The 15,799-nt window shown below is 41.0% G+C and overlaps 1 protein-coding gene across 3 annotated transcripts in view; it reads left to right on the top strand.

Moving 5' to 3' along the window:
* pld1a (phospholipase D1a) overlaps nucleotides 1-15,512 on the top strand; it is a 67,095-nt gene extending 51,583 nt beyond the window's left edge. For all 3 annotated transcript variants that reach the window (XM_049597189.1, XM_049597190.1, XM_049597187.1), the window contains exons 12-26: nucleotides 1,806-1,887; nucleotides 2,123-2,233; nucleotides 4,605-4,790; nucleotides 6,391-6,604; nucleotides 6,699-6,827; nucleotides 7,197-7,315; nucleotides 7,686-7,799; nucleotides 9,554-9,664; nucleotides 9,791-9,879; nucleotides 9,963-10,076; nucleotides 10,255-10,304; nucleotides 10,410-10,544; nucleotides 11,038-11,191; nucleotides 11,382-11,499; nucleotides 12,857-15,512. In XM_049597189.1, coding sequence (XP_049453146.1) covers nucleotides 1,806-1,887; nucleotides 2,123-2,233; nucleotides 4,605-4,790; nucleotides 6,391-6,604; nucleotides 6,699-6,827; nucleotides 7,197-7,315; nucleotides 7,686-7,799; nucleotides 9,554-9,664; nucleotides 9,791-9,879; nucleotides 9,963-10,076; nucleotides 10,255-10,304; nucleotides 10,410-10,544; nucleotides 11,038-11,191; nucleotides 11,382-11,499; nucleotides 12,857-13,081 — 1,951 coding nt within the window. In that variant the 3' untranslated portion in view covers nucleotides 13,082-15,512. The remainder of the gene's footprint in view (nucleotides 1-1,805; nucleotides 1,888-2,122; nucleotides 2,234-4,604; nucleotides 4,791-6,390; nucleotides 6,605-6,698; nucleotides 6,828-7,196; nucleotides 7,316-7,685; nucleotides 7,800-9,553; nucleotides 9,665-9,790; nucleotides 9,880-9,962; nucleotides 10,077-10,254; nucleotides 10,305-10,409; nucleotides 10,545-11,037; nucleotides 11,192-11,381; nucleotides 11,500-12,856) is intronic.
* Nucleotides 15,513-15,799: the final 287 nt, after the last annotated feature.

Raw genomic sequence — 15,799 nt, 5'->3', positions numbered from 1 at the left:
AGGAATGAATCAATTCCTCTGAATCTTTTTCATTTCGAAATGGTCGTACCTTCGCGATGTTTCTGAGGTGGTCTTGTTTATGTGGAACTTGAGGCTCTGATCTGAATCAAGGATCACACCAGGATTTGTCACCCAGGGAGTTAAATTCTCCAGATTATTAAACAGCATTTCTCTTTTTGTTTAACGGCTGACAAGCAGGATTTCAGTTTTGTCCTCATTTATCTTTAAGAAATAATTGCTGATTAATGTATTTACTGCCAAAAGACTGGGAGTAACGGAGTTAATGACTGCAGCATCATTTGGTTCAGCACACATGTACAGTTGCGTGTCATCTGCGTAACTATGGAAACTATGGTGTTTTTTAGTGTTGTCACCAAGTGGCAGCAGTGAGAAAAATATTGGACCCAGGCAGCTCCCTTGTGCAACCCCAAAAGAGAGGTCATGTTTCTCAGACACTTGATCTCCAAGACTGACATAAAACTTCCTCCCAGTAATGTATGTTTTGAACCCGTTTAACACACAGTTAGAGAGACCAACCAAATTTTCAAGACGATTGATTAAGATGTCATGATCAGTCGTTTCAAATGCTACGCTAAGGTCTAAGAGGACAAGAACTGAGACCTTTTTTTCATCAGAATTTCGTCTGAGGTCGCTGATTATTTTAGTAGGAGCAGTTTCTTAATTGTACTAAGTAGATGATGCTGTGAAAATATAATCATGCATCAGCTGAAACAACATAGTATAGTTATGATAGCTTACTTTAGTAGTTTGATACACACACAGGGGCCATCATCACACACCTTTCAAAGAACAAGCTGACACTTTGATACCCTGCTGGTGTAGTACATGCTGCTACACATTACATTATGTATTACCCACAAGTCCTGGCTGTCTGGGCGACGCAATGCCCGTGGCTCTAATTACAGCCTCATCCACTCACCTAGAATAGAAATGCACTAAGAGAAAGACCAAGTCTCCATAAAGTATCTGTTTACACTTCCGCTGCAAACCCTTTGTCTCCGTCTGTCTGTCTCTTCTTAATTCACTGTCTGGGCCAAGTTCCTCAGATAAGAACTGATTGTGTGAGCTGTCAGAGGAGTTGAAAGTACAGATGTGCCACCCTGCACTGTGTGTGTGTGTCTTTTTCACATGGGCATGTAAGCCAAATATATAATGAAGTTTAGCGTCTGAGATGTGTTCAAATGAAGAAGCTGAGTTCAAAACAAATATAATAAGTCGAATTTAAAAGTCTTATTGTCAGATGACGGTCACATCTGAGGGTACAGTGACCTTGCAAGTGGTGTTTCAAAGATGCAAATCAAATAACCAGCTATCCTTAAAGTGACTCTTTCTTTCCTTCTCCCTCTAGCAGTGTTTTTGTGGAGTTTTCTAGCAGGAAACAAACACGGCTTTAGTCCCCTCTGCCACAGTTATAATATTCGTCAAAGTGTAATTTTGAATCTAATGCTTTATGGTCCCTCTGAGCCAAATGTGCAACTGTTCGACGTGGCTGAAATCCCTGTGTTCCAAGGCAGTAATCACTGGGCTTATGGTCTAAACCAATGAGGTGTCAGCCTGTGTAATGTGAGCCAATGGCATTGTGAACGTGTAAGCTCAGGATGCCAGTGTGAATGACTCATGTTGAGACTATATCATTATGTCATGTCTGTCATATGTTAAGTGTTTATAATGTGTTGGTAGCGCTAAAGGGTGAATGTAAACATCAGTTTTCTACATCTTTAAAGTTTTAGTAAGTGATGATGCTTTTTCACTCTATGTCTGTGTCTACCTGTTTTTTTGGCCAGGCTGAGTCCAGAGATCTTTCTGAAGAGACCTGTGGTGGAGGGCAACAGGTGGAGACTGGACTGTACCCTCAAACGCAAAGCAGTAAGTACTTGAGCTGCTAGATTAACATTATTGACGTTAAATCCCAGGCCCAGCATTGAGCACTACAGACTCTGCACTCATAAAAACCATTAGGATAACATCAGATAACAATAATCAGGATCTCCTCCTCAGAAGTGCTCCATGACGTATTGAAACCAATGAAATATAAACAGTAGAACGTGTTTAATGTCATGAAATGTGTTCTCAATGTTGTGTTTCCTGTCTGTCTCTGCAGCAACAGGGAGTGCGCATCTTTGTGATGCTGTATAAGGAGGTGGAGCTCGCCCTGGGCATCAACTCTGGCTACAGCAAGAGGACCCTCATGCACCTACACCCTAACATCAAGGTAACTGAGGGATTATGGGTAGTGAAAGAAGATGCAGTTCTAAACGAGTTTTGAAAGACAAACCTGACTGTTTATTGTGAACAAATCAGAAACGACAGTGTTATAATGAGTGTTTGTTTGGGACTGGTGTGGTAATATATTACTTTTTCACAGTAACAAACTAATATAACGTGGTACCAACAGAATTTCGGGTTATATTATTACATTTACAATGTCATGTAATGCGTTGCCACCCGAAATACACTGTTTATTGTTTTCATTTTTCATTTATCCACACTGCTCTGCTTCCACCAGTGTGCCACCAGAAAAAGCATCCCCCGAAGGTTGTTGTGTCATGTCATACATTATATGCTACATTACACAACAGTTAGTTCTGACCGAGTAATTTGATTGGACAAGAGGCATTCCGTGAGTGCTGATATAGAGTACAACATCACTGGGACTTGTAACAGTAAAATCACTCCGCTCACAGGTGTTATAAATATAAATACAGCCATTAATTAACCAACTGTCACACTCGCTACATTGACGCAAACTGACACTAGCGTTACACCAAGAAGATGGATATTTTCCCCAAAATTACATTTGAATTAAATTATGAGTGGTCGTCAGGAGAGGACGAGGAAAAGGACAGCCAGGACTCTTCTGTGCAGACCTCCAGGTGTGTTTGAATCCGGCCGTGCCAACATCCAGGTTTGCCAGTGTTTTATCAGCCAAACTGGACGAAGTTACACAGCTGCAGATCAATGTAAATACAAAGTAGCTTGTGAGTTCCTGGCGTGTGTGCTGCGTTGCCTGGCAACAGACTGGGGGAACTGTTTTTTTTTTTTCGCGGAGCTACATAACATACTTAAATAATTTATTTCATCACCTTTTGTTAACATTTCCTTACTCAGCATTGTTGTTTAAGCTGTTGTTGAACTGTTGTATAAAAGCAATATCTCACAAGAGGGAGTGATGTTGTACTGTATATCGTCGCCTGCGGCTTTGTGCCTATGACCGAATTACAGCCGTGACGATATACAGTACAACGTCACTCCCTCTCGTGAGATACTGCTTAATTATAGAAGGGTGCCGGTGATCGTATTGTACATTATCATGTCCAGTCTGTTTCCATTCATATACCTACACCTTTTCCCATTCTACTTTTTGCGTCCTAAAGCTCCCTGAAAGTAGCGGGGATAAGTAGCCTCCGGTTTGTTTTCTCCTCGTAACAATGATCGACACATCTGGCCTGGTTGGTTAGTAGCTTATATGTTGGGTTTCCATTCACATCCTCTACAACTGCAGAGCAACACTTGCACACAGTCCCAGAAGTATGGAGAAACAGAACAGAAACTGAAGTATGCACTTTGAAAAACACTCCTGATGACCCATTGTTTTAAATGTGATCTAACTTGTTTCCTCTCCTGTGTTTATGACTTAAGAACAGGTGACAATACAGGTTTTGCCAGGATCATTTATTCTCAAGTTGCTTTTTTAAATGTGTGCAGTCAGGTAAAAAAAGAAAAAAAGTTTTGGCCATAGAAAAAAAAAATTGGTCAGGATAGTTTTGGATCTTCACCAAGTGTTTGTTGTTGTAATACTCATTTTGGCCAAAAGAGGCTGAAGTGCACTACTACACGTGTTTTAAATAGGACTAAAAGCATTTTGTTTTCTTCCAGGTGAGTTTTAATTTCTTATTTCTTCAATCACAAGGTAGATATATGTGTTTTATGTGTTAGTTACAATTTTAGCAACACTGTAACATTTCTGTCATGTCTTTCTTTTGGCTGGAAATGTATTTTAATCTGTGCTAATATGCTGTTAGTATTAGAAATTGAAACTCACCTGGAAGAAAACCTGAATGTTTTCACAGATGGAAAAAAAGGTAACTAAGAAAAAATGATTCTGGCAAAACTTTTTTTTTTACCTGTTTCACATGTTTAGAAATAAAGGACATTGGAAAGTCATCCTGGAAATATCTTTTCTTTCACCTGTTCGTAGGTCATAAACACAGGAGAGAAAGCAGTTTTGATCAGACTTATAAAATGTACCACCAGATTTATTTTCCCTACGTGCCCCTCAGGGCTTCCGTAGTAATCAAAAGGTTTCCTGTCAGAAACCGAAACGGAGAAAGACAAACAGAAACAGTCTGTTCTGAAGTTTAATCCCAACAGATTCTCAGTGAGCCGAGTCCGAGTTATTCTACATCATATTCATGGTGTGAGAAAATCCAAATCTTTTTTGTATTAGTTGTTAATGACTTGTTGGAGATGATGAAGAAGAAGAAACCAGAACCAGCTTTTTGGCCAAGTATGTGAAGAAATAAACACACTGTTACATATGATACCGTCTATGTACTATCATATTTCATATGTTTGTGTTCCAGGTGATGCGTCACCCAGACCACGTCTCCTCCTCCGTCTATCTGTGGGCACATCACGAGAAGATCGTCGTTATCGACCAATCTGTGGCCTTCGTGGGCGGGATCGACCTGGCCTACGGTCGCTGGGACGACAGAGAGCACCGGCTGACTGATGTCGGCAGCGTGACGCGCTCCGTGGCCCTCGAGCAGGTCAGACACACAGTTACACACAAACACACACAACTAATTATACGTCCTGTCTCCAGTTTGGAGTTATTGGCAATAAATGTGGTTCCAACCTCCTGACGAATGGTTCAAATATGAGAGGGAGGACAGGAAACGCAGAAATCCATTTCAATCTAACTCACACAGTTGCCCGGAGGGTGGTGAAGTGGTATCACTGCGTGCACCCTCAGTGATGCCTGGGGTGATTGTGTACGTGCATGAATACAGAATATAAAAAGCAAACACTTTCACAGCCAGCTATCGATCTGACCTCTTCTCTTTAATGACACACATACAGTCCACACACACACATTCTCATACACAACTACGCTGGCATATTTTTTATTCATTAATCTTTCATTTATTTTTTAACAAGCATACATTTCAATAAATAAAATCCTGTGCATTATACAGAGACATAACCAAAAGTTTTGCTATGGGATGGAAGGGAGTTCCATTTTGTTACGGCTTTAATGGAAAAGGTCGACACTCTCACCCCTAGCTGGGGTCCATATGCCACACCACTGGTTCCCAACCTGGGGGGCCTGACTAGGTGCTGCCAAAGCTTCACAGGGTGGTCGTGAGGCCTTTTTGATTTTTAAGGGCATAAGAAAACAGGGCTATATCTCAGCATGCCACTCATTTCTTCAAATACCAAGTCCAAGTACAGGTAAAACTGAATTAAAGTGTTATCATTCAAGACATTGACTTAAAAATTCTCACAGGCTATTGCCCAGTTCAGACCAAAGATTTGCGCCACGACAAGTTGAAACAGGCAACTACTTGCAATGCGCCATTCTGCAACGTTCTGAAAACCTGCCGGTTCACGCCAATGCAACTAGATGAGATGGTGTATCATCGCTATGCAACAACTCTCTGTTCTTCCGCTCTGATTTCCAGCTTATTTTGTGGCTGAACATAATTTGTAGCTTCTTGAAGCATGAATGAGGATAGTGATGGTGAGATACTGGCTATAGCTGCATTTGTAGTAGTGATTAAACAGTGAAAAACAGAAACAAAATGAGCATCAGATGGACTGTATTTGCTGTTTGTGGTCATTTTGACTTAACCAGCGGACATCACTACAAGCTGATTGGCTGTAGAAACAGGTGACGTGTTTTGTAGCACAATGCAAACAGAGAATAATATACAAAGTTAGAGAAAATGTCAGGAAAACTCATCACTGATGCAGCATTCACAGGAAAGATACGCTCAAAATGAATCGAAAACTCTAATTTTACACAAACTTCCTGTAGTTATTGCATTCACTTTTTAGGTTAATGAGGCCAGTGAGTGTAGATATACACAGAAAACACACAAAACCCTTACCTGAGTTTTCACCTGTCCTTACCAACTTTATTGATCTTCCCTATGGTATTTGTATTAATAATGAAAGTCTAAATCACCAGCACCACAGTCAGCCTCCAAAACTACCATAAAGTTGAATCGACACCTCTAAACGTTATCACCTTTATGAAGGTAGGATTTATTGTCAGGTGTCATATTAGACTGTTTCAGTTTTAGCTCGTTGAAGCTAACAAACTAGCAACCGAGTGTACATCCGCTGTTGTTTCCATGTTCCCAGGCTGCCTCCACCAACAATCAGTCCAGTAAGGGTGTGTCCTTCGTTGAGGACGTCTCCAAGAGCAATGGTCGAGGGACGCCGCCCGGCGATCCTGTGGACTTGCCCAAGCTGAAGGGGATCGGACGCAGTAGGAAGGCTCGCTTCAGCCTGTACAGACACCTGCACAAACACACTATGCAGCACGCAGACAGTGTCAGCAGTGTGGACAGCGCAGGTGTGTGTATGGGAGAGGATATGCGAGAATAAGGTGAATTGTATTGTTTATGCAGTCCATTTTTCATGCTGTATGTGTGTGTGCGTGTGTTTAGGGAGTGGTTCAGTGCGGAGCCTGAAGACAGGTGTTGGAGAGTTACAGGGCAACACGCGCTTCTGGCACGGGAAGGACTACTGCAACTTTGTCTACAAGGACTGGATCCAGCTGGAGAAACCTTTTGATGGTCTGCTTCATACACAGAAACACACACACTTACACAAACTCCTCATTAGGTCTCTGAAATGCTTCCCTAATTACAGGGTCTGTATGTCTAGTAATCAAACCCCTGCCTAATATTAATCTTAGTCTCATACTTTTCCCTGTTGTACCAGTTTGATGGAAACAAATATTCATCTGGAAACCTGGAGCCGAGCACATAAAACACTTATTTGTTCCTATTTTTTCTCTCCCTCTCTCTGCTCCGAACGCTCTGACCCCGCTGTGCTCCTTTCTCCCACCTCCTCTCGTTCTGTCTGTCCCTTTAACTCCATCCTACTGTGTCTTTTTACGCCCGTCTCTCCTGTCGTCACTGGGTTGCTTCCACTCTGCGCAGACTTCATCGACAGGTACACCACTCCCAGAATGCCTTGGCATGACATCGCCGCAGTGGTTCATGGCAGAGCTGCGCGGGATGTGGCCAGGCACTTCATTCAGCGCTGGAACTTTACTAAGGTACTGCAACACACACACACTGTGTCCATTATTATGCACACACAGGGATGTAGAGCAGGACTGCAACTTAAGTTTTATGAGCTAAACATTATCATTATTATTTTGATTGTTTAATTGCACTACTCCTGCAAAATCATGATTTATTGACCTAAAAAATAAGCAGAACATTAAACACTACCCTGGCAAACTCTCAGGAAATGTGTGGCTCAAACAGTGGAAATAATTTAGTTAACAACACGGCCATTGACATTAAAAATACCCTCACACTCATGCTTTCCATGGAACCAGCTTTTTCCTCCCGTTATCCTGCTTTCACGCTTTTCCATTCCACCTCTAACCCTATATTTACCCTCCCTCGTCCCTCCTACAGATCATGAAGCCAAAGTACCGCTCTCTATCTTATCCATTCCTGCTGCCCAAGTCTCACTCCAGCGCCAATGAGCTCAAATACCAAGTCCCTGACTGTGTCAATGCCAAAGTGCAGGTAAGAGAACCAAACAAGTGCCATTTTTGCCTTTAACTGATCTCAAAAAACAAAACATAGTCCAGGAAATGTCGTTTTTTCCTTCTATATAATTATGCAAAATGAGAAAGTGGGTGCAAAAAGCAACCATTCACCAAAGCTAAAAAGAACCACTGGTAGAAAATTACAGAGAGAACACAGGAACAGTATAAACTCCCACTTCCCCACACTGTGTTCCACGTCCCAGTCTGCAGCACTGCTGGAAAAAGATAAAAGAGAGCGAGCGTTAAAAAACTCTCCACGGGCCAAAAAGTTATGTAACCACAAAGGTTTGCACTCGCGATTGACACTCAGAGGTTTTTTGCCGTAAGGAAGCAACCTGTGAGTGAAATGCTCGGCTAAAATAAGAAGCGCACGAAGATCCCATCACAACTCCATCAGGTTTTGTTCTAAGGGAAGGTGTTCTTTGGTTTTCTCAGTTTTGTTTAATAAAGGATCGTGTGTTTTATTCAAACTGTGTGTTATTAACCTGACACCTCCATGTACAACCTCTCCATTTGTATCCTCTATAACTACAGCCAATGATATGCACCAATTAAATGTTTTCTTTTTTGACAGTAAAGTTAATGTCTTAATGGGAATTATTTACCACTGATTATTTTTAGTATTAATAGTAATTATTTAAGTATAAATTAAATGTATTGAATATTATAAAATAATTTTAATAAATAAATGATTTTTAATTTTATTGTTTTTTAAATATAAATTAAATAAAATATTAAATATAAATTAAATATTATATCATCTATAAATAAAGTAGTATATTATTAATATTAAACAAAATTTGAAGTTTAGAAAGTGGGAAAAGTCATGAAAAAAATATATGGTGTTCAGTAGTTACTGTTTTTGTTTTGTTTTTTTTTATATATTTGGTATTGGTATTTAAAGTCATACAAATGCAATAAATCACAGATACAGTGGGAAAAATGTAGTATACCCTGCCTTTTTTTTTGCTCCAATAGAGCTTCATCCCTATTGTACTGTTTAGCAGCCAAAAAAAATCAATTGCATAAACATTTACATGTACATATAAATAAATTCAAAGTGACAAAAGTCGTAGGTGAGACACAAAAAATGAAATACATTAAATTAAAAAATCCAATGGATGATTTAAAAAAATATATATAATCAGTAAAATCATAAGTGATCAGTAAGAAAAAAGTACCAAAAATAAATAAAAGTGGGTTGCCTATGTCTCTCAGTGAAGGGTAGACACGCTGATCCACTCAGTGTGGCGCGCGTGCAGCCCTGGACATCTAAGGGCATCACAGATGTGTTATTGTTCAATCAGTTTTCCCCGTTAAAGGGTTTTTTTGGGGGAGTTTTTCCTTATCCGCTGTGAGGGTCCAAGGACAGAGGGATGTCGTATGCTGTAAAGCCCTCTGAGGCTAATTGTGATTTTTGATATTAGGCTTTATAAATGAAACTGAATTGAATTTAAGCAGTATCAGTCATCTAGCTTAAAGAGATGCAGTTGCCTGGCAACGAAGACGTATATCTTGTGGAGCTGCTCTAAATACTGTCGCAGTAGCAGTAGATCCTATGGGTACATCCAAAACATCTGAAAAGGTTAAATATTGATCACCAGATACATTTACACGTATTGTACTTATGTTGTATTGGCACATTCATATGGTGACAATTGTAGGAGGTGCAAGATGCGGCCCGCTTTCAGTGTTACTGCTATAATAAGCCTGTGTGTGTGTGTGTGCAAGGTGTTGCGGTCGGCAGCAGATTGGTCTGCAGGCATAAAGTACCACGAGGAGTCCATCCACAATGCCTACATCCAGGTCATCGCCAAGAGCAAACACTACATCTACATAGAGGTAAAGCAGCGGTGAGGTTCTGTCAGTGGACTCAGTGACTGTCTAAATGCCTCTCTACTCTGTCACATGAAGTTACCTACCTGAAGCTCAAACCGCTTTAATTGTCTTTCTCTCCTCTCACATCAGAACCAGTTCTTCATCAGCTGTGCCGACAACAAGACGGTCTACAACAAGATCGGGGACGCCATCATCGAAAGGATCCTCAGAGCACACAAGTACTCACCTTTATTTAAACGATGTCACATCTCGACGCTGCTCTGTCTGTGTCTTTATGTAACTGAGGTGTGTTTGCTCACAGGGAGGGGAAGAAGTTCCGTGTGTACGTAGTCACCCCCCTGCTTCCTGGCTTTGAGGGCGACATCACCACGGGAGGAGGGAACGCCATCCAGGCTGTCATGCACTTCAACTACAGGTGGACCACATGACACTGTGAAATAGAAAGAGGAAGAGTGAAGGGAAATGAGAAAGCAGATGTGGAAGCAATATTAGAGCTTTATTGTGCTTTATGTCTTACTTTCAATTTGAGTCTGGGATGTACTTGGTTAATATTTAAATAGTTTTTAATGAGTTTTAATCTGTTGCCTCCTCAGAACCATGATCAGAGGAGAATACTCCATCATCTCACAGCTGAAAAAGGAGAGTAAGTACAAGACTTTTCTAGAATATTAAATATTTGATGCCTAATATTAAGCATAGAAAAGTGCTAATAGAAGCCCACTTTCATCCCTCTCCTCTCCCCTCTCAGTGGACGACCACTGGATGAACTACATCTCTTTCGCCGGCTTGCGGACTCACGCTGAGCTGGAGGGACGTCTGGTCACAGAGCTCATCTACGTCCACAGCAAAATGCTCATCGCTGACGACAACACAGTCATCATCGGTCAGTCTCCCGTCTGCTCTGTCACGTTCCGTCTCTCTTGTTGTGTTCACCGGCTACTATTTGAGGCGGCGAGCCTCTCGGCCTCGACACCATCGAGATGTGATAAATCTAAAAATCTGGCTTCATGTCTGTATCTTGCACCATGTGTGCTGCTAACAGGTGTGTGTTCAGACACTGTTGAAGTATGTGGGGACTGCTGCAGCACAACTCTGCTGCGCCCTCTGCTGGCTGATACAGTACAGCTTTCACACAACAAATCAAAAGGCTGAAAATTGTTTGTATAAGCTCTCCTTTCTTTTTCTTTCCTCTTAGACATCACTGTAAAATTTCCCTCTATATTTGTAATCAATAGTATTTCTACAGGCAATATTAAAAGGTCAATTAAAGCCAGAAGGTCTGTTTTTAAAACCATAAAATCATAGTTGTGTATAGTATGATTAAGATGTAAGGCAGAGATTCAGCTTCCATGCTCTGTTCTGTGTGTCTGTATCAGGCTCTGCTAACATCAACGACAGAAGCATGCTGGGTAAGCGTGACAGCGAGGTGGCGGTGATTGTGGAGGACTCTGAAAAGGTCCCTTCGAAGATGGATGGAAAGGACTATGAAGCTGGACCCTACGCACTTCAGCTTCGCCTCGAATGCTTCAGGTGTGTGTGTGAAAGAGAAGCACGGAGAGAGCTGTGTTTACGTAGCACATTATAATCCAGTGGAAACATTATTCAACAGTTTTGTTTGTTTCTAATGGTTTCAATAGACTTATCTTGCCATCCATATCCTAACAGCATCCGTCCAAATACCACTGTGTAGTGTATTTATTTCTCTTCTCTTTGTGAACAGGACTATCCTCGGAGGTCACACTGACACCAGCATTGACGTGTCCGACCCCATCAGCGATCGCTTCTACAAGGAGGTGTGGATGACAACAGCTGGCCGCAACGCCACCATCTATGAGAAGGTAAGGGCGGACATGATGGTGTAGGTGAAAGTATTTAAGAAATGAAGTCAGCTGAGGAGTTAGCACATGTGCCAGATGGTGTTTTTTACAGGTACTGTCACTTAGACATTATTCTTAAATGCCATCTATTAAGGAAATTGCTCCACAGCTGCTAAATTTGAGAAGCAAATTTTTAATATTCACTTCAGTAACAATAATTTTCTGATGTGCTCAAAGATTCAACAACATGAAAAGAATGAAACGAAAGAACGATTTGGAACAATGAAAAAAGTCAGGGTTACTTTTCTTAAATTCTTGCCACTAATGGAGTAAAATGGTCTGAGGGTGGTGTTAGAGGAGCAGCCATGTTTTCAGCTAAATCACAAGGATGTATCCTCTGTGCAGTGGCCATTTTGGGACATCTCAGACTCAGTTTGTCACCCCCAAAGTCATTGGGATTTGTCCTCAGGGGACCTTGAATATTTGTGCCAAATATCATGGCAGGCCATCTAAGAGTTGAATAGATATTTTTCTGTAAACCAACTAGCTAAGATCGTCATCCCAAGAGCGGTCTACAGAAGTGGTAAAGACAGCAGTATGTTGCAACACATACACCTGAATAAATGTTGGCCTTGTACATTTCTGTAACATTTGTTTCATAAGTAGTAGATATGTTCAAACTTTACATTTCCGTATATTTCAAAAATGCTGTGGTTAACATGTGGTTATGTTCAGGCACAAACACTACCGGTTTAGGCTTAGGAAAAGATCATGTTTTAGCTTAAAAATCCTGGTTTTGGTGAAATAATCGCAGCTAGAAATGCCACATCTTTCCAAAACACCAATTTGTGGTGCCACAGTCACAGCTGAAAATACCCTGATATCTTGCTAAAAATCATGCAGTTTTGGTGCTACAATCCTAGTTAAAAGTGCCACAATATCATGCTAAAAAACACCTGGTTTTGATGTTGCAATCATGGCTGGAAATGCCCCTACGTCTCGCTAAAAATCACTAGGTTCTGGTGCCACAATCCAGCTAGAAATGCCACGATGTCTCATTAAAAGTACCCAGTTTTGGTGACACAATCATGGCTAGAAATGCCACGATATCTTGCTAAATACACCCAATTTTGGTGTCACTGTTGCAGCTACAATTGCCACGATGTCTTGCTAAAAATTACCTGGTTCTGTTGCCACAATCCCAGCTAGAAACACCACGATGTCTTGTTAAAAACACATGGTAATGGTGCCACAATTGCAGTTGGAAATGCCCTAGTGGCTCACTAGTAAAAAAAAATCATTTGCAGAAATGTACACTGCCAACATCTTCTGGCAAGTGGGCTGTATGTTATTAGTACATGTGTGTGTTTTCCTCCAGGTATTCCGTTGCCTTCCTTCGTCCCTGGTGAGGAACATGTCCGAGCTGGAGCAGTACCAGTCCAAACCGGGTCTGGCCCAGACCGACCTGGGCCGCGCTCAGGAGGAGCTGCGCAAAATCCGAGGCTTCCTGGTTCAGTTTCCTCTGGACTTCCTGTCTGAGCAGAACCTCATGCCCTCTGTTGGAACGAAGGAGGCCATGGTGCCAACTGAGATCTGGACATAAAGGATGCACCACGGCCACTGCTTGAGCATCTTGAGGGAAGTATCCGGATTACAGTTGTCATTATGGATTTGCAAGAGATTGAGTTTAATCCAGAGATGAGGGTCTCCTCTGGATTGATATGACTGCTGGGCATCAACAAATCTCTCAGATCTGTTTCTGCTCAGAAACAGCAGTTAACGGCTTATTTGGACAAGCATTAACACTGTTGGGATTTATGAAGAACAAAAGACGTCGCACTTTGAGGAAAACATTTATGACTGCATTCAAGCTGTGGAGATGAAAAGCAGGCACATGAACTTTGGGTTTTGGGAATCAACTCAGCTCTGGACACTCGGACCTTTGGACTGTTTTTAAACTTCACAAGACAGCGAGGACTTCCGGTGAACCAGGGTGAGGCTGCGGTGACATTTGTGACAATGACGCTAACAAACATTCGGCTCTTAGTTTTAAAAAGATCACAGGATACACAGGATACACAGAGATGGCGATGCATGTGATGAGTTTGTAGTGTAAGCTCGTAAGGTGCAGTGGTGCTTCAGTACGTACGCTGTTCATGAGCTCAAGAAGAGATGACCAGCCTCTTTAAGTCATCTCAAATGTATTTTAAGGATCTTTTATGTCAAACAAATCCAAACCACGTGATAGCTTTTTTTTACCGATTCAACATTGGTGCATGATTTTACTAACTGTGCTCAGATCGTCAACACGATAGCTACAATGCATGAACCAATCACATCTCTGAGGGAACCCTCAGAGGCGTTATATTTCCTGTCAAAGGTGTTTCGTGACGGATTGTTCCTGGACTTTAGTGCTGAAATCAAAGTGTTGAGCTGACCTAGGTACAGAAGCTAAGTCAACTCGGTTACATCATACTGCGTTCAGAGGGGTGTATTATCAAAGACTAAAGTCATAGGTGCAAATTTCAGGGGGGGGATACAGAGGAGACGTCCCCTCAATATTTAGAACATGTGCTTTTGTCTGCCCCAATAAAACCTTGTGCACTTTTGATGAAATTGAAGACATCTAAACCATAAATTGAAGCAGAAAATGCACAAACTGGTGCATAAATATTAACCAGAATGCTGGAATTTAAGTGTTAGACACTCAAAATTTTCTGGCAGTGAACCCTTAAATCCCCTGTATCATACATGTCTCCACCCCAGTGTTGAAACGAAACCTACACCCTTGGCTACAGAGTAAAGTGTAACGAGACAATCGGCACTCCAATTCAAGGTGTCATTTCCTTCTTTGCTCAACAGATGGTGCTAGCTTCTTATAGATAGCTTGTACAGCAGCAACACAGCTCTCTCTGCTATTTTATTTCAGTCTTACGGCGACAGCTTGCAGAAGTGCAGTCTTTGAAACGATGTAAACAATGACAATAAAAACACTATTTTCCATAAAGCATGATGCCAGAGGCAAAACTGTCACATGAAGGTACAGTTTGAAGTCATGTGTTATGTTTCCTGGCAGTTCCAGTGGTTCTCTCGATGGAGCTTTTGACTCAGAGTGAAAAGAAAATGTAATTTTTTTATGTAATGAAAAAGCGTTTTTCTAGGGATTGGTAAAATATGTGACCTATGAAGCATTTGAAGTAATATGTATATGTGAATGTATGGAATTTATGTCACCTGATTTGTTTTAATTTCTAATATATGTCAGCATATTTTGTTTGATCACCAGCCTCCTTTTAATGTGAAGTGAAAGAACCACTTGATCAGTATCCAGCTGTGCTCGGCTTTTGCGTCACACTTAAAATGTCACTGCAAATGATTGGTTAATTATCTTCCCTAAGGTTATGAAGCGAAAAAGGCGGACCTTGGTGGTTCCTGTAAATCAACAACATGAATGATTTTGTTTGGCAGACATCCTCCATATTCTCGTTAAAGGGACTTGGTGACGTGCTGATGTCTGGGTCACACACTCTACATGAGAATCACCGGCATTTATTCAATGAAAGAACAATAACTGCATTGTGCAGCAGCCGATAATAAAACTTGGATATTTTTAATGGGACCAGGATATTGATGAATGTTAACTGAGGTGACAACGACTGAAAACATCATGGCTTTTTCGATTTGTGCTGATTTTGACATCACTGTATTGTTTACCCTCGCTGTATCCATCACTGCATTATCTATGGAATATGAATCATTTAACATTCTTTAAACCTGTATATTTTTTTAAATGTACGGCATGGCTGTATGGACGGTTGTGGATTTTGTAACTAAACCTATGTTTCTTTATCATAACCATCATGCTGCGGTCTTTTCCTGTCCACTATCCCTTTGCCTCGAGTCAACTGATGTTGCTTCCACTGTTTGTACAATACCTTTTTTGTACAGTTGAAAGTATTTCTTATATCTGCCTGTTGATTTAACACGGTGTAACTTATAATTTAAATGGCTAACAAATAAAATTATCTTTGGAACTCTTGTGTCGTTCAGTCGCAAAGTGAAAAACAAGTTAATGTAAAAAAAAAAAAAGTTGTCCTTTATTGATATTTTCATTGTAGTCAATGGATGTTTTTTGCTTCTACACTGCTCTTAAAAATGAAGCGAACATTTAATTGCCACAATTTAACACTAAGTCAGTTAGACTTCAGAGATATCAATCTCCATTTAGGAAGCACAAGTGATTGTGACTCAGTTTCACCTGTTATGGTGCAAATCAAAGTGACAACAGGTGCATTGGAAAGGCAAAAGCAAGGCAAGGGAA

This window comes from Epinephelus fuscoguttatus, linkage group LG14 (assembly GCF_011397635.1).
Source record: "Epinephelus fuscoguttatus linkage group LG14, E.fuscoguttatus.final_Chr_v1".
Lineage (NCBI taxonomy): Eukaryota > Metazoa > Chordata > Actinopteri > Perciformes > Serranidae > Epinephelus > Epinephelus fuscoguttatus.
This window is presented reverse-complemented; position numbering and strand designations above follow the sequence as displayed.